Here is a 23,348-nt window from a genome sequence, read left to right as displayed (position 1 = left end):
CCTGCTAAAACCAAAACGTACCTTCAGTTTTCCATGATTGAAAAGGCTGGAGGGATGGTATTGATTTTTCACTGAAAGTGTTCCAAGATGATATAATCTCGGAGCTTGGAACGGTACCGAATTTCGCACAAGTGAATTGAAGGGGGGGGAGGGGGGCGGTGGGTGGGTGGATGGGTGAGTGAGTGAGTAAGTGTGTGTCATAGCAATGGTAAGTACGAAAGACATCAACAGAAGGTATTTTTGTTTTGACTCTATTTAGAACACGACAAGCTCACAAAATATATCAACCAACCATTCATCATCATAAACCAAGGTCTCGATTCAATATACAACTGAATATTTCAGATACTTCAAATACTCAGCTTTCATAACGACTACAAGTTAAAGGCCAATCATTTCAGAGCATCAACTTGGTTATAAATCGCAAATTTTGTATCGTCTATTCTTTACAAATGAACGCACGTCCCAAAAGAAAACTCGTCTGGGCGAACAACACGTGACAACCATCACGGAGATTTCCCGTCATCGTCACATGTTCGTCAAGTCGGTGCTCGTCACGTAAATTAAAGTTATCGATTACAATTACCAATCATCCATCGAAAGATTAGCCTTCCACGCAGACGTTCTTAGGGGTTCGTCACGCGTTCCTGCCCCACGAACGTACCCCACGTGGGGCAGGAACGCGTGACGAACCCCTAAGAGCGTCAGCGTGGGAGGCTATCGAAAGATGAAAGTTATTTAATACTTCAAGGAATCCTCTTAGATTTTTGCTACAAACACTTAGGAAACTGTCACGGATCTTCGGTAAGTCGTCTCGAATATTTACTACTACTACTACTACTACTACTACTACTACTACTACTACTACTACTACTACTACTACTACTACTACTACTACTACTACTACTACTACTACTACTACTACTACTTCTTCTTCTTCTTCTTCTACTACTACTACTACTACTACTACTACTACTACTACTACTACTACTACTACTACTACTACTACTACTACTACTACTACTACTTCTTCTTCTTCTTCTACTACTACTACTACTACTACTACTACTACTACTACTACTACTACTACTACTACTACTATTACTACTACTACTACTACTACTACTACTACTGCTACTGCTACTACTACTACTACTACTACTACTACTACTAATAATAATAATAATAATAATAATAATAATAATAATAATAATAAAAATAATAACTTTATTTATCCACGGAATCCTTATCACTAAAAAGTGGTCTTCTAAAGAGCCGTACGCATTAAACCTCGTGCTGAAAAGCTAAGGCGTTAAAATTAACAAACACAATTGAAAAATCCTATAATAGGTGCTAAAACTAAGTTAGAGAAATTCTAAAATGCAATAGTGGAATATTAGCCTCCGCTGACAGACTGTTCCATGTTACTGCGCCCCTATAACGAAAACGTTTCTTGAGGGCCTCGGTGTTCGGTCGCGGAATAAACAAGTTATGTTGTGCACCTCGCAGATTATGTCTATGAATGGTATTAACGCTAGCGAATTTATCAGACAGGTATTCGGGTACGAGGTTATTTACAGTTTTGAACACTAAAGATTTCAGTTGTTTTGCACGTCTGTCAGCGAGGCTGACAGCGAGGCTATAGCATGGAGGATCGGGGCAGATCTGACGTCCCAACTAAACCCTGTTATTATGCGTGCAGCCCTGTTTTGTAATTACTCTAGTTTTTGGCTTAGGCCATTACTGATACAGCCCCAGACAACGCTGTAATAATCGAGATGCGGAAGAATCAATGACTAGTAAATTGTGACAAGGGTACTCTGGGGACATATCGGTCTTCGCATCCTCAGGGCAGCAAGTAGTTTAGCAACTTTACTGACGAATTCGGAGATGTGAGCCTCCCACGAGAGTGTTTCATCAACCTTAACGCCCAGGCATTTGTAACTATTGACTCTTTCAATTAAATGCCCATCAAGGCATATGTGAGATTCACTAGGGAGCGAAGAGGTTCTCTGCCTTGTGCCTGTAAACAGACATTTAGTCTTGAGGACATTAAGACTTAGACGGTTAGAGTGGAGCCATTGTTTCGTTGTTTCCTCTAAAAACCCTGAGGAAACCATCAGGACGGCCTTAGGTTTGCACATTCATAAAGGTATAAGCCGAATTCTTAGATTTTTACTGAACCCCCGGTGGACCGTCAGAAGGGAGCTTTAGATTTGAGTACGAGTTGGAATTTTCATATTCAGTTCACGTGCTTCAGATAATCATTTCAAGTGCTTCAGATAATCATAATCAACAGGACCCCGTTGATAACAGTATTCTATACTGAAGGGTTATCCTGGATAAATATTCGATTATTATTATTATTATTATTATTTCAGTATCACACCAATCTTGTTTCTACTGTTTCCTCATCTGCTGGTAAGCAACACGAAGGTGACGGAGTGGTTAGAAAATTGAAGGTCGTTCTTGTACGTAATCCTGTACCAATAAGCCCCTCCTCCCGAGGTACTTGACCCGTGTTTGGGTATAGGGGTGCCGCTGGGGGTTTGAAACCCTGAACCTGTTTAGGACGAAAATAACCTTAAATACCTACCCTGTATAGGACAACCCCCCTATTTTAAGACCCTGATTTAGGACAAAGGACAACATTTAGCTCTTGTGTTACACAATTGTTTATTGGCAATAGTAATTACATTTAAAGGCCCACTGTCACTAACGGGACGTAATGTTCCACGCATTGAAACGCGAACATGACCAATCACAACAGAGAAAATAATACATTACCTAGAAGTGATGGCCAAATTCCCAAAATTTCGCATTAACAGCGGTGAACCTTAGGTGGAAACTTAATTGACGCGAAGCATTGTTCACTGAAATGAATACAGACAAACTTCTCTGATTTCGGATTGCCAAATACTCGACGACAGTCTTGTAGCCATACCCTGTCTAGGACGGTCCAGGACAGACTCGCTTGAAATTATATACCCTGTTCAGGGCGGAAGGCCCAAGAACCATACCCTATACAGCGGCACGTCCCCGTATAGCCCATATAGGGGAGTAACCCCACCCCCCCCCGGGCAATAAGCCTCCCTATTGATCCTTGAAACAGTTAAACAGGAACGTTTATGAGATTGTCAATAGAACCGTCACATACCCAGCACGTGAACTTGAGTTACCAACCACTTTCACACGCTAACGTTAACCTGCGGCAGAGGAAACACGAGACGTCTGCGTGCAGGCTTCATGCACACACTCGATAATCACAAGTAACATTCCCCATTCCTGCTCGGACACATTACGTTCAGTTAAACTTTGATGAAACGTGGTAATATACTTAATTATCCTCTCTCCGAAAGGGGCTTTTCAGGGAAGAAACAAATTAAAGAAAGAAAAAAAGAAATATTCAACATTACTCCCGCGGGTTAATTGTGTAAATCTCTTGGGATGATATTGTCTGGGCCCTTTAAATTACAGCTGTACTTACATTTTAAATTTCGCCACCCTTTCGCATACTACGAGGATGAAAAAGGGACCCATTCGGGCGGAGCCCTCTCGTATAGCCTTTATGAAGGTCCACAGGGACTCCATTAACTTAGCACAAGTTTCCTTAAAACTTTTACTCGTCCATTGTTTACTCAAGTATTTCGGTGGTTGAATCGACACTAAAGATGCATCGACATGTGTAGGGTTTTCACTTCTTTTTATTGTAAAAACGGAACTTCTAATATATTTAACCTTATGTTCACAAGTAGACGATCCGAAACGCACAGAAAACGGAGATTTTCTACTGACATATTTCTCAGTTACAGAAGTTTAACCTTTTACTGTGTCGACGGGCAAAAACAGACAATAACGGAAGATTTTGAAAGCCAAGAGCGTTTTCACTGTTTCTTTACTTTCGCGTTTACCGGTCAGGTAATCTGCGATCTGACTCGACGGGTTTTGTTTTATCTGGCAAACCATTTCCGCGGGAAATGCAAACGTAGATTACCGTCAAATGAAGGTAACGGGCGCTAGCGACATTATTATTACTTTCTACACCTCTTTATTTTTTGTTGTGAAATTGGACATATACATTTACAAGAGATTCCCCTGTACCACTATCTACTAGCTAGAATACAGCAGCCCCGACTTCTCGTAGCGTGAAATCACGGATAGTATCAGCGAAAAATGTGCCCGCTATCTCAAACGAATTCCATGAACTGCCTTTTCTCGCGTTCTTTAAACCTTGGAAACTTCTGACCCAGATGCTCCCTGCAAATAAACAGAAAAATATACTTTAATGAAACAGCAAATTGTTACTACTTCCATTGTCATTCTCGGAAACCCAGAGGCAGATAGCGGAACGAGAAAGAAAGTCGAATCGGGCGGGAAAAATATTGACGAAGAAGAGCAGGGAGGAAAAATAGTAGCTCTTCCTTGCTCACCCTAATTTTCTTCGTGGAATTTTTTCTTGCTCGTTTCAGGAAATTAAGAAAGAGGGAAAGAAAGAAAGAAAGCTTTGACAGTAATATGAAAGTACTGTAAAGTTCTTGTTGTAAAGTTTCCAACCTGTTGTTGAGTTCCCCACATGATGTAACCAGCTCGTGTAGCCGCCTGGTACTCCTCTATCAACTGCTGAACAACCTCTCTGTTCAAAATAAAGAAAAGATAATTTTCACGTGGTGACTAAGGTACTGACATAGGATCAATGAAGCAACGAACCCATCAGACTCAAAGCAAAAACGTGCAAGCGTGAAAAAACACATAACTGGTTTCAAGCACGGGAAATCATGATACCGGAGCGAAGCGCGGGAAATATAAAACCGATGCCGCGGGAAAATGCAGCCGGTGCGCAGCGCGGGAAAACATGAAACCAGTGCGAAGCGCGGGAAAACATGCAACCAGTGCAAAGCGCGGGAAAACATGCAACCAGTGCAAAGCGCGGGAAAACATGGAACCGGTGCATAGCAGGGGAAAAGAAGAATTGCCAAGCGCGAGCAAAAATGCAACCGGTGCCAAGCGCAACAAAATTTCTAACCCCAGTAAAACCACGGAAGCGGTGCCAAGCGCGGGAAACACAACTAAGCTAAGTAGTGATTTTTCCAGGTGCCCACGACCCGCAGCCCGAGTAGGTTATTTTTTAAACGGCTCTCAGGGGACCTTTGGAACGCGCACAGTTCAAGTACCCAATCAAAGAAGAGTAATGACAATCAAATTTTCACGCGTCATACCTTTTCGCGGGAAAAGCAGATCTAAAAATATATCTATTCAGTAAAGCGTTGACTCGAGGAATTAATACAGATAGAGGCTCCTAGTTATGGGCTACTGGTTTTCTTATGATTGTTCCAAAAAGCGAACAACCACAACAATTTGTTTGCGTAAATTGACCATAGCCTGATCCCAGTAAACAAATCATGATCTCCTGATGCAGTTTCACATTCGATTAAAAAACATTCTATCCGAACAATTACCGCTTTGGATTCACCAAACGAAACGGCTACACTGCCCTCACCTTGATGCATCAAACTCATCCAGGTTGTCCTTAAATATCTCCTCTTTTTTATAGTTGTCCAAGAAAGCTTCTCTTTTACGCAGTTTGTCAAACAGACGGCAGCTCTTTTCAAAGACCTGTTGAATAATGAAGAATAAATTCATCTGTTAAATTTACATGGAAGTCTCTCGCCTCCCAAGGAAAAAAATAGGAAGTCAGTAAAGCAACTTCTTGAGAGAAAGAGGGAAATAAAGAGGAAAGGCCCAATTTATATAGAACACGAGTACACCCTTATTTTTCTTATCAGTGACTGACCACGCGAACGCGCGCGATAATTGTCTCCCGCGAGGAAACGCGACACGCTCGCGTGCTTCGCTCGCTTAATTATCCCTAAGAAAAATAAGGGAGTAGTGGTAGTCGCGTTGAATGCAATCCAAATTACAGATAATCGATTCTGCGCTCTGTCTGATTTTCGGGGTATTCAATTGTTCTTTGTATGGCCATTGAGTCTGTTAACTACAACTTTTGCTGGTTTTTCTGCGGCTTGAGTAAAATTAATCGCCACAAATTAAGCGTAGGAGCGCCAGTCACTCTTAACTTACGGTGGCTATGCTGGTGTGGTTGGCTAACATCAGTCCGCTGACTCTGTGCGCTGTTTGTACATACGGGGATTTCCTGGACAGAGCAACCTACAACGAGTGAATAGATAATGCATAAGGAGATGCAACATACAATCATGTAAAGGTGAATTGTTTGCCATGTACTCTACTGGCTGGGATAAATTAAATGATTCTCGCACAGTCCAACAGAGAACGTGGGACCTCAGATCACACGACAACGTGAAGATGAATTTGAAGCCGAAAAAACAAAACAATGGAACGCAGGAAACTCACGCCATTCTCTCAACCAAAAAAAAAAAAAAAAAAAAAAAATCAAAACGAATTATCCCTTGCTCGGTAGCGTTTACATTTTCTATATTTGGTGCCGGTTCAAACAATTTGCTTCGAGTTCTGATTAGTTCCTCAGGTTGTTGGCGAGCTTTGTGCTTGTTCTGATTGGAATCATGCGACTACCATGGTTTTGGTTGTCCAGCACCATTTGAAAAATCTCTCGCCATCATGGCTAACTGTTAACTTGTTTTGATCAAGCGTTTGCAATAGGAGTCTCGAGTTCAGGAGAATAGGCGACCAGTCTTTACCTTACTTGTGACTGTATACAAACCCAAGATATTCTGCGGAACAAGAGACGATTGCAAAGAAAGAGAGAAAAATTTTTGTAATATTGGTCATACCTGGATACTGGCAGGACCCCACGGAATAAACTCTGCAAGTTTTCTTTCTCTGATGCGCTGAAGACTCTTGTGAACCTTGAAAGTAAAAAAGGAAATACCAATGACTTTGATAATTATTTTAGAAATCACGTTACCTATTGTGGACACTTTGAAAGCAAGAAACGACGAACAGCGCCACGCTTTCTAAAATGCAGCTTTCCTTTCACTAGTGGACGTAATTGCCCCAAGAAAATACGTTCAGCGAATTGGTACAAAGCACTCGCAATGATGCTGACTTTAATAGCCAATATCATGAATGTATATCAAGTGTTACATCTATGTAGTTCTTCACTGTAAAAATAGCAAAAAATTTCCGTCCCCCAGATCCTCACTTCCAATGCAACATACCTGTGTCGGATCAACTTCTCCTTGAATGATGTTCAGAATGGAAATGTAACAGTGGGTATTTTTCCTGTCTCGCAAGGTTGAAACCATTACATTTTTAGGCTAAAAGAAAAAAGGAACAAATCTGAAATGAAACATCTTTATTTAACTGCGAGTTGAAAGACTATCCGTGAGATATATCTGCAAGACATGATTTGACAAGAGCTCCCATTGCCATCAGCTACAGTAAGGTTTGAAAAACTTAATTTGTCGACGTTTGTCACAAGAAACCTCTACAATCTTCAGCATTTTTGCAAAACGCTTCCATACAAAGCCTCAATAGGACCATTCCCAAATTAACTTGCCCAGTGCATATACATCACAATTAGCCTGGGTAGAAAGCGTTTTCACTGGGGTTTTGTGTTTGTGCGTTTTTCGCTGTGTGAACGCGCAGAAATTGGGACAGAGAGAAAAAATCCGAGGAAGGGGGGAGGGAAGAGGAGAGAGAGGAAACTCTGTCTCCCCTCTCTTTCGCCCTCATCCCAAAAACGCACAAGACCCAATGGAAACGCTTGTAACGTAGGCTACATCACAATAGGTTTTCAGTGACATGCAAATAAAACTAGTTTTCAGGGACGCAGCCATAAGCTGGCTGAAAAACCATACTTGGCCAACTCTTCAATGTGATCCACTGACTATCTGCCGATGATCAACAAAGTTCCACCTGTTGGAAGAGGCTTGACACAACATGGAAACAGACTAGTGGAAGCTTCTTACCTGCAACAATCTTCTCATGACATCAAGAACTGTTGTTTTGCGAATATTAGCCACCTGAAAAATAAACAAGTCAAGAAATGACGTCCAACAGAACATATAGCCACAATTACAGCATTTGGGTGGAGTCAATAATAACAGAAACAGCCATTAAGGGAATGAGCTGTTCTTTTTCAGATACCTTTTGGTCAGTTGTGAGTGGTGTGTATCCAGTCATCAGAAAATGAAGCCGCGGTGTGGGGATAAGTGACGCAATCAAGCCAATCAGATCATTGTTCATGTAGCCTGAAATAGAGTGTCCAACAGTTCACTTGACGACAAATTAAATTTTTATATAACCTACAAGTTACTATGTAGCCTAGGCTCATCTCAACCTTTGTGTGGTTACACTTCTCTCACCTGGATATCTCAGGGTTGTGGTACTTGTGGCCATTATGGTAGAAACCTGGATGAAAATATTATATCATTAACAACTGCATCGCTACTTAAGTGGAGATTATTGGCAGCCAGCTCCTAGATGGAGACTGCTCCCATGGATGGTTAATCCTGGCTATGAGCCCACATGCAGAAAGGAAGACAGGAACCTGTCACACTGATAAAAACAGTGGAAAGGGGAAGGGAGGGAGTAGCCTGATTCTCAGACATCCGAGGTCGTTCGTGTCCCCCTCGCTGGACGTCTGAGAATCAGGCTAGGGAGGGAGGGGGGAACAATCTTTTATGAAGTGCAAACACACTCAACGAACACTCCCTCTATCCTCTAAAAAATGCCCTTCAATCTGAGAGAGTGTGGAATCCTAGCACATGCGCATATGTAAACACCACTATAAGCCGTAATAAATTAAATGCTGCTAACTGCAGTGTAAACCACACACAAAATAGGATCACATATTTACAAAAAAAATCACAACATACCAGTTGATTAACTTGTGAAAATGTTGGATTCTGAATATGCAACCTGTCCGCAGCTATTCTGTTTAGAGCTGTGTTGTCAAGCACCACCTTCAAAATGAATTCAATCAATCATCGTGAGAAAAGAATTGAACGTATATGTAATTAACTATGAAATATGATAACTCAAATTCGTAGTTGTGACTCAACCCTTCAAGGCCTAACAGTGATCAGCATCAAATTTCGCCTTGTAATATCAATGTTTATTCAATTCCTGATGTCATAAGAATTAAGGGTATGATCACCCAAGGTGAATTTTCTAGATATTTTAATAACTTTTCCCCAGTACTTTTATAAGAAAAGTACGGACAAGATAGGAGAATTTGTTCTTTGATATTAGGGTTAAGGCAGGTCACTTACCACACAATCTGCATTTTGAGTGAGTCGTTTCAGTGTTAGTATTGAATTATATGGCTGTACCACGACATCACTGAAGTCTTCCTGCAAAACAAAATAGCATCGCTATGTGAAGTGGTCTCTAGTTTTCTCTGATCCATCATGAAGCCATGTTGGCAGAACAAGATCACGACCTGAGAAGGTTGTGATAGAACTGGCCCTGTGAGCATTGAAGCTAAGATGTTAACATAACTACAAACTCTCCAAAGACTCTTTACCTGCTGAGGGAAAACTGAGTAGGTCTGTATCAACTTCTTTGGAAACCTGTAAGAAAGAAAGAAATAAAGAAAATAAAGCTTTACTTGAGTTGAAAGGTTCTTGTACAGAAATTGTGTGACAATTATTACTTGGCAAATAAAGCGAAAATAAATTCTTATTACCTATCATTAAGTTTCTCCAGAAGGTATGAACCCATACCAGATCCTGTACCACCAGCTATAGAGTGACACATCACAAAGCCCTGTAAAGCAAACACAATTAATAATACTTAATTTGTGGTTTTAGCCTTAGCATCAGAACAACCGCCCTGGCAACAGATGGTGCAGAAGGGCCTCGCCAGGTTTGAAGAGATGCTTGCCCAACAGACCGAGGCAAAGAGACTAAGGAGAAAGGCCCAAAACCCGACAGACAGACCAGTGTCAGATTTCACCAGCACTCAGTGCGGGAAGGACAGCCACTCCTGAATTGGCTTGTCCATGTCTCACCCAATGCTGTATCAGTTTGAACTTCCGGAGAGCAACTCCATAGTCTTCCTACAATGGTGGATGCCTACTAATTTGTGGTCTTAATTTTCACTTGTCATTGAAGTTAATAAAGCCTACATTTCCTTTTTCTTTTAGTAATCAATACCTCCAGACTGTCGCTTCCATCAGCTTCTCTGTCAATGATATCAAACATTTCCTCATGAAGACGTTCAGCCTGAAATAGAGTTGGGTAACAAAGTTAGCTTGGAACATTGTAAACCAGACTAACTTTATTTGGATGGGTATGTCTAAAGATTAAATTTCTGATTACTGTGGAAGTATCATTTTACCTTTATCATTTCACACTTGCATTTACTCAACAAAAATTTCTTCCAATTTGAGTTGTAAGTTTTGCCCTTCCAAAATGAAAATAAACTTGTAATAATCAAAGATAAGGGAGTGCATTCAATAATCTGGATCCCAGGCTCCCTCTCCTTTGCCAAGTTGGTGATGATGTCATCTGCCCCTGAAAAATCTGTAGGGGATGCCAAATACACGTCCCAAGATCCACACATTCAATCAATGTTGTCCCATACAATCTCGACTGCAAGCTGTATTAGGAGTGCGTTCTTTCTACATGGAATGCAAAAATTGGTTTTGGTGGATTGTTTTATACACCGCTGTTTTCTAAGCTACACCTCTACTTGTTACTAATATCATTAATTAACTATGCCAAACCTGTGAGTAACCACTAGCCCAGTTGTTGCCAGCTCCCCCGCCGTGTTTTGAAGTGTACATGTTTTCTGGATTGTAAAGGTTGGCATATGGCGAAGATGTGATAGTGTCTATAACCTGAGGAAAATATCACAAAGCAAATGCTTTTTGTTTTGTTTTGTCAATGCAAATGTTATACAAGTACAAAGCATCGAACAGAGTATTGTTTCTAGCCAACATTTTAGCCACACTTTAAAAGTGTTTGACTATCCTAGGCAGCTCTTACATTGAGTCTTTAGACAAAACACCTTGTTACACACTGTTCAGCCCAGGTGAAAAATGGGTACAGAAATGATGAGGGTAATAGGTATGTTCCACTCACCCTTGGCTCCAAATCCAAAAGTACTGCTCTGGGAATGTAATGTTCATCATCAGCCTAGGGGATATTCAGTTGATTAATAAGAAGAGCAAGATCAAGGCTATTGTTTATACATCAGTAGTAAAGAGGGATACTTCAGCACATGGAATGAATGGAATAGGGAGTCCAGCCAGAGTCGAGTCCAGTCCAGTTCCTCACCTTCCAATAGGCCATTTCCGAGTTGCTGTGAACCTTATTTTGAAAGCGAGGCTAAATGCAAAGCTTTCCATATGAAAATTAGTTTTGTTTTGCATATGAATGAAAACTAATTTTCATAATAAAAACTTTGCACTTAGCCTCGCTTTTGCAATGAGGTTCAAAACAACTCGGAAATGGCCTATTAGGTGCACCCCACCGTTGATTCTTACAGGTACAAGACATTAAAATATAGTTATACACAAGACACAAGTTAGTTTAGACTTTACAAGTAGGTTACGCATCCTGGGAGGATGTTAAAAGTAGTTATGGTCACAAGAAGTTAGAAGTAGTAAGGAACCGACCATTAGAAAAGTGTTTGCAAAATGCCAGCAAAAAAGAAAAAAAAAATGTGCAAAGAAGAAGGCAAAGGAAAAAATTCATGTAGAGGGTTTCACCTAAAAAAAAATCCTGCACAAGCAATTACTTTATTTGATCGAGGTCAAATTCGCGAGAACGTTAGAGCAACCTTGTCATCCTCAAAACTCGAAAACACTTGAAATTCAAGGGAGAAAACCTTTTTCAAGTATTAACGTAATATACGCGGAATTCGTTTTTTATTTAACTATTTGAAGCTATTGTAATAGCTGTGACAGTCCAGCATCTGTTCGGTTGCTCGTATTCTTTGGTTCCTAACGGGCTGTCTCTAAGCTGATGTATCACAAGGTCAGTATTTTGCACCAGTATACTGAGAAATATTAAGACTGCATTCCGGTCTTTAAACAAAGGCTGGGAATTCTGCAGTTTCTACGATTCAGAAGTGAACTTCAAATAAATACGACTCGCGTTATTCACGATCTACGGCAGGTAAGTCCTTCTCGCGCTGAAGCGGATTATTTCTCCCCTTCGCGTTTGCTGCAACAGTAAAATCTTCCCATCACCTCTATCGCGTGTAAGCCATTATAACGCTCGATTTCTGCTATCTATCGGTGATGAAAAGAGATATTATTATTAGCCCGTGGTGCCCTAACGTCGATACAAGAGATCGGACAGTCAAAGCGAAATATAATGTTACACGATAAGACATTAGCCAAAGGCAAACATCACAAAACATTCTTTTACCCCGAATCGTGTGATAATGTTGCACGATGTTGAAGAAATGTTACGACTTTTTTGATGGGGGACTTTACAGTACGACTTTTCGAACCGGAATGGAAAGAAATTAACTTAAAGAATATGAAAATGTCAAAAATTCACTAAATTGAGACTTTGAACACGGTGTTAATTGATTTCTAAATCGCAAATTTAAAGAAATATTAATAGTGATTCTACTGAGACGAAAGATTGAACCAAAACATAGTACAACCGATTTTTTAGTGCGATACGACAGCGAAAATTGAAAACGTCGGACCGACGTTTTCAAATTTGAACTCATTTTTATTTTGGTCATCTGCCTGCGAAAATAATCGTGGATAGTTTCTTTGCACTCTGATAGACTTTTATGGAATTTTGGTCATTATATCTTGGCTGCTATCAACCGAATAGCGTCTTTTCAATTTTCAATGTTTTACTAAACATAGCGTGATACTGTCCCTTTAAAGAATACGAAAATGTCAAATAGTAGCCACTAGGGGTTTTGCAATGAAATAAACTTTTCCGTAGTACCCCAATCCTAGGAACGTCTTATTTCGGAATAAAAAGATAAAGGAACAAACCAGCAGGTATGAAGAAAAGTCGAGAGACGAACTAGGACCTTGGGTAACATGATAGTTGGCGTGCGTTTCTCAAAACTCCCGAAAAATGTCGAGCCCGAAAAACTATTTTACATGCACAATGTTCATCAGACCAGAAATTTAAGAGTTTTAAAATACATTTGAAAGATAAAACATTGCATGTAAAGACGTTAGTAGCCAGAGTAAGAAACACATTTGGGCAAGTTGCACGAAAAACTACCACCAATGTCAGAAGACAATTAATACAATAATGAGGGATACATTTTTCGTGATGTCTTCTTCTACAATGTATTGTGGGAATCCCCATACATATCCGTTTCCATTTGCGCTATAAACGTAGTCGGGGAACAACTTTTCCGGTCACAAAAAATACCTAGAGTCACTGGAATAACGTTGTAGTCTAGACCAGTTTCGTCTTTTCTTGAAGTGTTCAGCAGGTCACGTTAAACATGTCAACAACAAGAATTTCATAACAAACGAAAAATGATATCAGTGCAGAATATCATCTTATGATCAACATATGAGGAGTGTCGTCATGACTCATCTGTCTCACCGAAAGACAGTTGTTTGTTTTGAAAATTAAGACTTTTTGCCCCAAAAGTGAGCGTTTTTAGACAAGAAAAAGTCATCATAGAAACAGATCATCCAACCGTGGATTTGTAAAATCAAAATACAGATGAAATCGAGGACGAAGCACTTGCTGGATTAACGATGTCGACACTGCTCGAAGCATCTGAAGAAAAAACAAATGGCACAAGACTGGCACGGTTACTGATTGACGGAAGGACCCGCGCTTTACGCACGTTTTTTGACTCCATTCATCCGCCTAACACACTACAAGCTGTGTTGAGAATCAACTTAGGTAGGCTACAGATTTTAAAGTCAAGACGGGCAATTTTCGACAGCCAGTGGGAAGAACTATACCCTTCTTCAGGTGATCCACCAGATTCCAAAACATTTGACATCACTCTTTTGCATTTGCTACTTCGAGAAATTTGTGTTTTGGTGGCACCAGCGACAGGATGGAACGATTTGCCAAACGAAAGTGATCTCAGTCCAGAAGCACATATTGTCCGAATAAAATATTTCAGAAATGAATTGTGCCACAGCATTTCTACCAGCATCAGCGATGCGGAATTTAATGACAAATGGAACCAAATTTCCAGGTCATTGACGTCGTTGGGCTTCGACCAGAACGAAATCAACCGCCTTAAGAATGAACCCATCGACCATAGTACCGACAACCGAGTCAAATCGGAAGTGCAAAAATGGACTCTTGATTTTGAAGCACAAATGCAGGGATTAAAACAAGAAGTAAACCAAATGAAAGACGAAATGGCCAGAATGAAGGAGTCGTCTTTAAGAAAAAGTGCAGATGGACTTGTAAACTGTCTTCCCGATGAAGTTCCAATCTTTGGTCGTTCCCAGGAAATACGAGAGGTCATTGACGCTGTGCAAACTGAACGAGTAGCTGCTGTTATGATAACTGGAGGACCAGGGTTTGGAAAGACGACCGTGGCAAACAAAGTGGCCCACGAATTGGTCGCCAATCAGCGGTACAGAAACACAGTTTTGTTCTGTCCTCTTAGATCGAAAAAAACGGTGTTCGATGTAGCGATCTCAATGATTCTTGCATGCAGCAAAAATCATTCTCAACCACCAGAGAATCCTCAACATTGGCTCTTGAACTGGAGCAAGCAACTAACGGAGAATGTCACTTTGGTTTTAGATAATGCAGATGATGTTCTCGAGTCAGACGAGCGAACTCAATTTGGACGCACTTTACGTGACATGAGAATCTTATCGGGACAGAAGGTAACTTTTGTGGTTACAACTCGACGAGTATTCAAAAATTCTAGCTTGAAGATGACGGAAGTGAGATTGAAAGCTTTATCTCTTGAAGAGTCGAAGAAAGTTCTTGGGTCGCAGCGTCCTGATCCTTCTTTTCAGAAAGATCTCTGCAAAACCGAAAAACTGGCTGAACTATGTGGTTGTGTGCCTCTGGCGCTCTGCATCGTTGGCTCTTTGCTTTCAGACTACACAGAAGACGAACTGATAAAAAGCCTTGAGGAGAAGCCATTAGAAGTGCTTCGAGAGGACGAAAGCGATGACAATTCTGTTGAAAAAGCAATCAAGACTTCTTTTGACGTTTTAGGCAAAACTGAACAAGAAGCCCTGATTCTTTTGTCCGCCTTTCCCGGTTCGTTCAGTTCTGAAGCTGCGAAGGCTGTAATTACCAATTACACGGGTTGTTCGACTCAAGCAATATCGCTTCTTCGCTCCCTGAAAAACCGCTCGCTCGTTGAGCAGCCAGTCTCAAACAGATATCAAATCCATCCACTCATCCAAGCATTTCTGAAGAAAATGGACGAAGACACCCAAATCGTCGATTGGGGAAGAACAGCAGCTTGTGCTTATTTCATTTCTCGTCTTGCTGACAATGCTGGTTTGTACTGGAGCAAAGACACCTGTAAACAGTCCATTGAACTCTTTAACAAAGATAGACACAACTTTGAGTACGTTATTAAAGCCTGTATTTATGGATTAAGTAATAAAGATCCAGATGTCGTGATAATCATGGAAACCATGCTGGAGAAGGCTTCCCCGATATCTTCAATATACCTGTATTTGGAAAAATGTCTTCCTCCAACTGTTTACGTGGAGTTTCTTGAAGTCTCTTATAAACTGTCGAGATCTAGCAAGCAACCAGCCAGCAAAAAAGTGATGCTTTTGTGTCTCCTTGGGCATGAAAGCAGAAAAGCGGGAGATCTAAACAAGTACAAGGACTATATGCAAATGGCCAAAGAGGTACATTCCCAAAATCCAGTGGAATTTGACAAGGATAAGCTGGCAGAAGCTTTTTACCACAACAATTTTGCGCGTTTTCTTGCCGAAGAAGGAAAGTTCGATGAAGCAAAACAACAATACGACTTTTGTCTGGAGATATGTAAGGAACATCCGTCGGTGGATTTGATTCCTGTGCAGAAAGCAATAATTTTGTTTTTTGCTGGAGCAGAACACAACCGTCGCAATGAACGCCACAAGGCAGAGGAACAATTTGATGAAGCGTTACACATTTATCAAGAGGTTCTCGGCAAACATGTGATGACTGCCTCGGTGTATAGAGGGCTCGGGGACTTTTACCTTTTCCATGGTGAGAAAAGTTTGGGATCAGCGGAAGACCAGCAGAAGTCTATCAAGCTGTATGAAAAAGCGCTTGACATGTTCGGCAATCTTGGCATGAAAGAAGACAAAGAGTGCATTCTGAGCCTGACAAACTTGGGTATTTGTCGTCAGTTACAGGGCAAGCTACAGGAAGCAATAAAACTGTACGAAGCATCTTGGAACATTGCAGAAAGAGAACTGAGGGAGGATCACAAGTGGAAAATCTACGTAAAGACTCAAATTGCCTATTTGTACTATGTGATGGCAAACGTGGAGGAAGCAAGGGTGCACAAAAACGAGGCAATACAGATGAGCGATAGGCTCGCATTACCAGACAATCAACCAAGGAACAAGTTTTTGTTAAGAAAAATTTAAGACGTGATTTAATGACTGCTGTGTACCTTGTGCCGAGGGAATGAGTATGCTGTCTTTTCCGGCAGTGAGCCAAAAAATAACCAAAGGAATTGATCAAAACTATCAGTCAAAAGACAACTGAAAGGCGATCTGACCTTAACATTCGTTTAAACTGTAAAACAAGTGAACAAGACATAGCAACTGCAGCAAGCTTTTAGGACTTTCGGCAACCGGCATATGTAAATAACGTTTTTATCAGCAAAAGGTAGCATTTCATAAATTTTATTTGGTTTGAGGATTTTAACGTCCTTTCAGGCGACACTGAAAAACAGGTTATTAATTACTAGTGTTTGCCACGAAAGTGTTATTAGAATGTAATAATTAATTATTTAAATAAAAGTAAGGGGAAAGTTACCAGTGTGAAGACTACCTTAACAGTTTGAGAATTTGAAGGAGGTTGAAAGGAATTACAGTGGGGTGAAAATGATCTGTGGCGTCACCTGACCTTACAAATAGTTCCACAACAGTTTGCAAGCTGTTACGGGTAGTTACAAGCCGTTTCAAGTAGACACACACCATCGGGAGGCGTTACAAGTAGTTATAAGCCACCTCAAGATATTAAAAGTAGTTGAACACCATCACACGTGTTACAATACCATGTAATAGAAACATTTAGCATCTCCTTCTACAAGAAACGGCAAACAACCTGTCAATTGACATGTAAGCTCCAAACCAAAGGGAGCTGCAAAACATAATTTAATTTTTTTTTCTTTAATTAGCATAATTGCCATTAGCAAAGCTAATCCGGCAATGGAGCGGCCAGCGGACGCACAATAGGTTAATTGCATTCACGTGTGACTTCCTTGGCCCGGACTTGTGTGCACTGGCGATGAGGTGTAATGACTTACATTCACTTTGTCTAGGTCAAATTCGCGACAAAGTTAGAGCAACCTTCTCATCCTCAAAACTCAACAACACTTGAAAATCAAGGGAGAAAACCTTTTTCAAGTATTAACGTAATATCCGCGGAATTCGTTTTTCATTAAACTATTTGAAGCTCTTGTAATAGCCGTGATAGTCCAGCATCTGTTCGCTTGCTCGTATTCTTCGGTTCCTAACGGGCTGTCTATAAGCTGATGTATAACGAGGTCAGTATTTTGCACCAGTATAGTGAGAAATATTAAGACCGCATTCCGGTCTTTAAACAACGGCTGGGAATTCTGCAGAACGATTCAGAAGTGAACTTCAAATAAATTCACGATCTACGGCAGGAAAGTCCTTCTCGCGTTGAAGCGGATTATTTCTCCCCTTCGCGTTTGCTGTAACAGCAAACTCTTCCTGTTACCTCTATCGCGTGTAAGCCGTTATAACGCTAGATTTCTGCAATCTATCGGGGATGAAAAGAGATATTACTAGGGACATTAACCAGAGAAGACGACGACGTCAACGAAAACGGAACTTAAAAATTTCTTTCGCGTTTTTTGAATAAATTCGCGATGATCTCTACTCATTTAGTTTGTTTAATATGGCCGAACTATGCAGGAGCCAACGTCATAGGGGCGGCTTTAAAGTTCAGAAAGAGAAAGGAAAATTAATCATTTTGTGCTCACGTTCTCCATAAAACCTTGAATGGGGTCATTTCACGTCGTTGTTTTGCAGAGGAAGACAAAGAAATGTACCAAGTTTATAACGCACGTGCAGAGCCGGTGTTCTGCTAATGAAAACTATTGTTTTCTGACGTTCTCGTAGCCGTCGTCGTCGTCGCCGCTTAAGGTCCCTACTATTAGCTCGTGGTGCCCGTGCGCCGATACAAGACATCGGACAGTCAAGGCAGAATATAATGTTACACGATAAGACACTGGCCAAACGCAAACTTCACAAAACATCCTTTTACCCTGCATGAATCATGTGATAATGTTGCACGATGTTGAAGAAATGTTACGACTGTTTGATGGGGGACTTTACAGTGCCACTTCCCGAACCGGAATGGAAAGAAATAACTTACAGAATACGAAAATGTCAAAACGTGGCCACTAAGGGTTTTGCAATGAAATCAACTTTTCCGGAGTACGTCCATGCTAAGAACGTTTTATTTCGGAATAATAAAAAATATATACATAGGAACAAGCCAGCAGATATGTATAAAAGTCGAAAGACAATAGGAACTTTGGGTAATGTGATTGCTGGCGTGCATTTTCAAAACTCCCGAAAACTATCGACCCTGAAAACTATTTTACATGCACAATGTTCATCAGACCAGAAATATGAGTTTTAAAATACATTTGAAAGCTAAAACATTGCATGTCAAGACGCTAGTAGCCGGAGTAAGAAACACATTAGGCAAGTTGCACGAAAATCTACCACTTAACACAATAATGCGAGAAATATTTATCCTGATGTCTTTTTCTAGAATGTATTGGGGGAATCCCCATACACATCCGTTTTCACTTTAGCTATTACGTAGTCGGGGAACAACTAGGCTAAACGAAACTGTGAAACTGAAACTTTTCCGGTCACCAAGAATACCAAATTTTAACACAATCGGAATGCATGTTATTACTTTAAGGGACGCAATCACCTTACTAAATGTGGTTTAGCTTTTCTTTTTTAGCTTCACAAAGCAAGCCTTAGAGTCACTGGAATAACACCGTAGTGTAGACCAGTTTCGTTTTTCTTAAATTATTCAGCGGGTCGCGTTAAACATGTCAACAACAGGAATTTGCATAATAAACGAAAAATGATATCAGTGCAGAATATCATCTTATAATCAACTTGAACATAAGAGGAGTGCTAGTGTTTTGACATAAACCTCTCTTATTTCAACGTGATCTGTCTCAACGAAAGACAGATAGTTGTTTGTTCTGAAAACTTACGACTTTGCGCCCCAAAAGTGAGCGTTTTTAGACACGAGAAAGTCATCATAGAAACAGATCATCCACCCGTGGATTTGTAAAATCAAAATACAGTTGATATCGATGACGAAGCGCTCAGTTCTGGATTAACGATGTCGACACTGCTCGAAGCAACTGAAGAAAAAACAAATGGAACAAAACTGGCACGGTTACTGATTGACGGAGGGACGCACGCTTTGCGCACGTTTTTTGACACCATTCATCCACCTCGCATACTACAAGCAGTGTTGGGATTCAACTTCAGCACGCTACAGATTCTAAAGTCAAGACGTGCTATTTTCGACAGCCAATGGGAAGAACTGTACCCTTCTTCAGGTAATCCACCAGATTCCAAAACATTTGACATCACTCTTTTGCATTTGCTACTTCGAGAAATTTGTTATTTGGTAGAACCAGCGACAGGATGGAACGATTTGCCACACGAAAGTGATCTCAGTTCAGAAGCACATATTATCCGAATAAAATACTTCAGAAATGAATTGTGCCACAGCATTTCTACTAGCATTAGCGATGCGGAGTTTAATGACAAATGGAACCAAATTTCCAGATCATTGACGGCGTTGGGCTTCGACCAGAACGAAATCAACCGCCTTAAGAATGAACCCATCGACCATAGTACCGACAATCGTGTCAAAGCGGAAGTGCAAAAATGGACTCTTGATTTTGAAGCACAAATGCAGGGATTAAAACAAGAATTCAAGCAGATGAAAGACGAAATGGCCAGAATGCAAGAGTCGTCTTCAGAAAAAACTGCAGATGGACTTGTAAACTGTCTTCCAGATGAAGTTCCAATCTTCGGTCGTTCTCAGGAGGTAAGGGTGGTCATTGACGCTGTGCAAACTGAACGAGTAGCTGCTGTACTGATAACTGGAGGGCCAGGGTTTGGAAAGACGACCGTTGCAAAAAAAGTGGCACACGAATTGGTGGCAAATCAGCGCTGCAGAAACACAGTTTTATTCTGTCATCTTAGATCGAAAAAAACGGTGTTCGATGTAGCAACCTCAATGATTCTTGCATGCAGCAAAAACCACTCTCAGCCACCAGAGAATCCTCAACATTGGCTGTTGAACTGGAGCAAGCAACTAACGGAGAATGTCAATTTCGTTTTGGATAACGCAGATGATGTTCTCGAGTCAGACGAGCGAACTCAATTTGGAAGCATTTTACGTGACATGAGAATCTTATCGGGACAGAAGGTAACTTTTGTGGTTACAACTCGACGAGTGTTCAAGGATTCTAGCTTAAAGATGAAGGAAGTGAGATTGACAGCTTTATCTCTTGACGAGTCTAAGAAAGTTCTTGTGACCCGGCTCCCTGATAAGTCTCTTCAGAAAGATCTCTGCAAAACAGAAAAACTGGCTGAACTATGTGGTTGTGTGCCTCTGGCGCTCTGCATCGTTGGCTCTTTGCTTTCAGACTATCCAGAAGAGGAACTGATAAAAAGCCTTGAGGAGAAGCCATTAGAAGTGCTTCGAGAGGACGAAAGCGATGACAATTCTGTTGAAAAAGCAATCAAGACGTCTTTTGACGTTTTGAGCAAAACCGAACAAGAGGCCCTGATTCTTTTGTCCGCCTTTCCCGGTTCGTTCAGTTCTGAAGCTGCCAAGGCTGTAATTACCAACTGCACGAGTTCTTCGCCTCAAGCAATATCACTTCTCCGTTCAATGAAAAACCGCTCGCTCGTTGAGCAGCTAGCCTCAAACAGATATCAAATCCATCCACTCATCCAAGCCTTTCTGGTGAAAATGGACGAAGAAACACAAATCGTCGGTTGGGGAAGAAGAGTCGCTTGTGCTTATTTCATTTCTTGTCTTGCTGACAATGCTGGTTTGTACTGGAGCAAAGACACCTGTAAAGAGTCCATTGAACTCTTTAACAAAGATAGACACAACTTTGAGTACGTTATCAAAGCCTGTATCGGTGGATTAAGTAATAAAGATCCAGATGTCGTGACAATCATGGAAACCATGCTGGAGAAGGTTTCCCCGATATCTTCAATATATTTGTATTTGGAAATGTGTCTTCTTCCAACTGTTTACGTGGAGTTTCTTGAAGTCTCTTATGAACTGTCGACATCTAGCAAGCAACCAGCCAGCAAAACAGTGATGCTTTTGTGTCTCCTTGGGCATGAAAGCAGAAGAGCAGGAAATTTAACCAAGTACAAAGACTATATGCAAATGGCCATATGGGTGCATTCCCAAAATCGAATGGAATTTGACAACGACAAGTTGGCAGAAGCTTTTTACCACAACAATTTTGCGCGTTTTCTTGCCGAAGAAGGAAAGCTCGATGAAGCAAAACAACAATACGACTTTTGTCTGGAGATATGTAAGGAACATCCTTCGGTGGATTTGATTCCTGTGCAGAAAGCAATAATTTTGCTTTTTGCTGGAGCAGAACACAACCGTCGCAATGAACGCCACAAGGCAGAGGAACAATTTAATGAAGCGTTACACATTTATCAAGAGGTTCTCGGCAAACATGTGATGACTGCCTGGGTGCATAGAGGGCTAGGGGACTTTTACCTTTTCCATGGTGAGAAAAGTTTGGGATCAGCGGAAGATCAGCAGAAGTCTATCAAACTGTATGAAAAAGCTCTCGACATGTTCGGCAATCTTGGCATGAAAGAAAACAAAGAGTGTATTCTGAGCCTGACAAACTTGGGTATTTGTCGTCAGTTACAGGGTGAGCTGGAGGAAGCAATGAAATTGTACCAAGCATCTTGGAACATTGCAGAAAGAGAACTGAGGGAGGATCACAAGTGGAAAATCTATGTCAAGACGCAAATGGCCTATCTGTACAAAGTGATGGGAAACGTGGACGAAGCAACAGTGCACAAAAACGAGGCAATGCAAATGAGCAACAGGCTCGCACTGCCAGACAATCAACCAAGAAACAAGTTTTTGTTAAGGAAAATTTAACACGTGATTTAATCTGTACCTTGTGCTGAGGGAATGAGTATGCTGTCTTTTCCGGCAGTGAGCCAAAGAATAACTCAAGGAATCGATCAAGACAACTGAAATGTGATCTCACTTTAAACATTCATTCAAACAGTAAAACAAGTGAACAAGGCATAGCAACTGCAGCAACTTTTAGGACTTTCGGTAAGCAGCGCGTGTAAATAACGTTATTTATCAGCAAAAGCTAGCATTCAATAAATGTTATTTGGTTTGAGGATTTAACGAGTTTTAAGGCGAGACTGGATAACAGGTTATTAATTATTAGTGTTTGCCACCAATGTGTTATTAGAATGTAATAATTAATTATTTAAATAAAAGTAAAGGGAAAGTTACCAGTGTGAAGACTACCTTAACAGTTTGAGAATTTAAGGGGGGTTGAAAGGAATGACAGTGGGATGAAAATGAACTGTGGCGTCACCTAACTTAACAAATAGTTCCACAACAGTTTGCAAGCTGTTACGGGTAGTTACAAGCCGTTTCAAGTAGACACACACCATCGGGAGACGTTACATGTAGTTATAAAGCACCTCAAGATATTAAAAGTAGTTGAACACAATTGCAGGTTGTACAATAATAGAGACATTTGGCATCGTCTTTTACAACAAACGGCAAACAATCTGTCGATTGATATGCAAGCTTTAAACCAATGGGAACTGCAAAAGATAATTGCATTCACCTATGCCTTAGTTGACCAGGACTTGTGGGTTCTGGCGATGACGTCAAATTCGCGAGAAAGTAAGCTCAAGTTTGTCATCCCATGCTCCTTGACCACCCAACTCAGTAGACACAAGTCGCCGTTCTTCTGAGAGGCTTTTTTTGGTTTGGTCTCCAATAGTGTATTAAAACGACGTTTTCGCAAATTGCGTCTCAGTTTCTGCTGTTAATTAGTGGAATGTTACACGATAAACAATGGCCAAAATCAAACTTGAGGAAACACACTTTTACGTTGAATCTTGTAACAACAATGTCGCACGATGTTGAAGAAATTATACGACTGTTGGATGGGGGACTTTACAGTGCCACTTC

The 23,348-nt window shown here is 40.8% G+C and overlaps 3 protein-coding genes and 1 long non-coding RNA gene across 5 annotated transcripts in view; 3 read left to right on the top strand and 1 right to left on the bottom strand.

The window, feature by feature from the left end:
• Nucleotides 1–1,402: 1,402 nt before the first annotated feature.
• On the top strand, nt 1,403–4,143 carry LOC146461701 (uncharacterized). The gene is made up of 2 exons (XR_014857340.1): nt 1,403–2,273; nt 2,382–4,143. It is a non-coding gene; the product is annotated as an uncharacterized LOC146461701 (long non-coding RNA).
• The window catches only part of LOC146461696 (tubulin gamma-1 chain), a 36,085-nt gene continuing 16,426 nt past the window's right edge, over nt 3,690–23,348 (bottom strand). Inside the window, exons 4-19 of the mRNA XM_085086630.1 lie at nt 11,028–11,081; nt 10,670–10,783; nt 10,098–10,166; nt 9,629–9,708; nt 9,467–9,512; nt 9,213–9,293; nt 8,817–8,903; nt 8,304–8,349; nt 8,086–8,189; nt 7,908–7,961; nt 7,155–7,253; nt 6,768–6,842; nt 6,079–6,165; nt 5,498–5,613; nt 4,555–4,633; nt 3,690–4,257 (exon numbers count right to left, since the gene is read on the bottom strand). Of these exons, the coding sequence (XP_084942756.1) occupies nt 4,225–4,257; nt 4,555–4,633; nt 5,498–5,613; nt 6,079–6,165; nt 6,768–6,842; nt 7,155–7,253; nt 7,908–7,961; nt 8,086–8,189; nt 8,304–8,349; nt 8,817–8,903; nt 9,213–9,293; nt 9,467–9,512; nt 9,629–9,708; nt 10,098–10,166; nt 10,670–10,783; nt 11,028–11,081 (1,224 nt within the window). The 3' untranslated portion in view covers nt 3,690–4,224. The remainder of the gene's footprint in view (nt 4,258–4,554; nt 4,634–5,497; nt 5,614–6,078; nt 6,166–6,767; nt 6,843–7,154; nt 7,254–7,907; nt 7,962–8,085; nt 8,190–8,303; nt 8,350–8,816; nt 8,904–9,212; nt 9,294–9,466; nt 9,513–9,628; nt 9,709–10,097; nt 10,167–10,669; nt 10,784–11,027; nt 11,082–23,348) is intronic.
• Nucleotides 11,088–16,864, top strand: LOC146461700 (uncharacterized). Its single transcript, XM_085086628.1, has one exon. It carries the CDS (start codon nt 13,643–13,645, stop codon nt 16,469–16,471), a length of 2,829 nt encoding a protein of 942 aa, XP_084942754.1. The 5' UTR covers nt 11,088–13,642; the 3' UTR covers nt 16,472–16,864.
• Nucleotides 18,992–22,370, top strand: LOC146461699 (uncharacterized). 2 transcript variants are annotated; one of them, XM_085086627.1, is made up of 2 exons: nt 18,992–19,989; nt 20,056–22,370. In XM_085086627.1, exons 1-2 carry the CDS (start codon nt 19,455–19,457, stop codon nt 22,281–22,283), a joined length of 2,763 nt encoding a protein of 920 aa, XP_084942753.1. In that variant the 5' UTR covers nt 18,992–19,454; the 3' UTR covers nt 22,284–22,370. The 2 variants fall into 2 exon arrangements, with proteins under 2 accessions (XP_084942753.1, XP_084942752.1); XM_085086626.1 differs by having other exon boundaries at nt 18,993–22,370.

Source organism: Pavona decussata, unplaced genomic scaffold (genome assembly GCF_977016875.1).
Source record: "Pavona decussata unplaced genomic scaffold, jaPavDecu1.1 SCAFFOLD_195, whole genome shotgun sequence".
In the NCBI taxonomy this organism is placed as follows: Eukaryota; Metazoa; Cnidaria; class Anthozoa; order Scleractinia; family Agariciidae; genus Pavona; species Pavona decussata.
The sequence above is the reverse complement of the archived record's forward strand: the minus strand, read 5'-3'. Positions and strand labels throughout refer to the sequence as shown.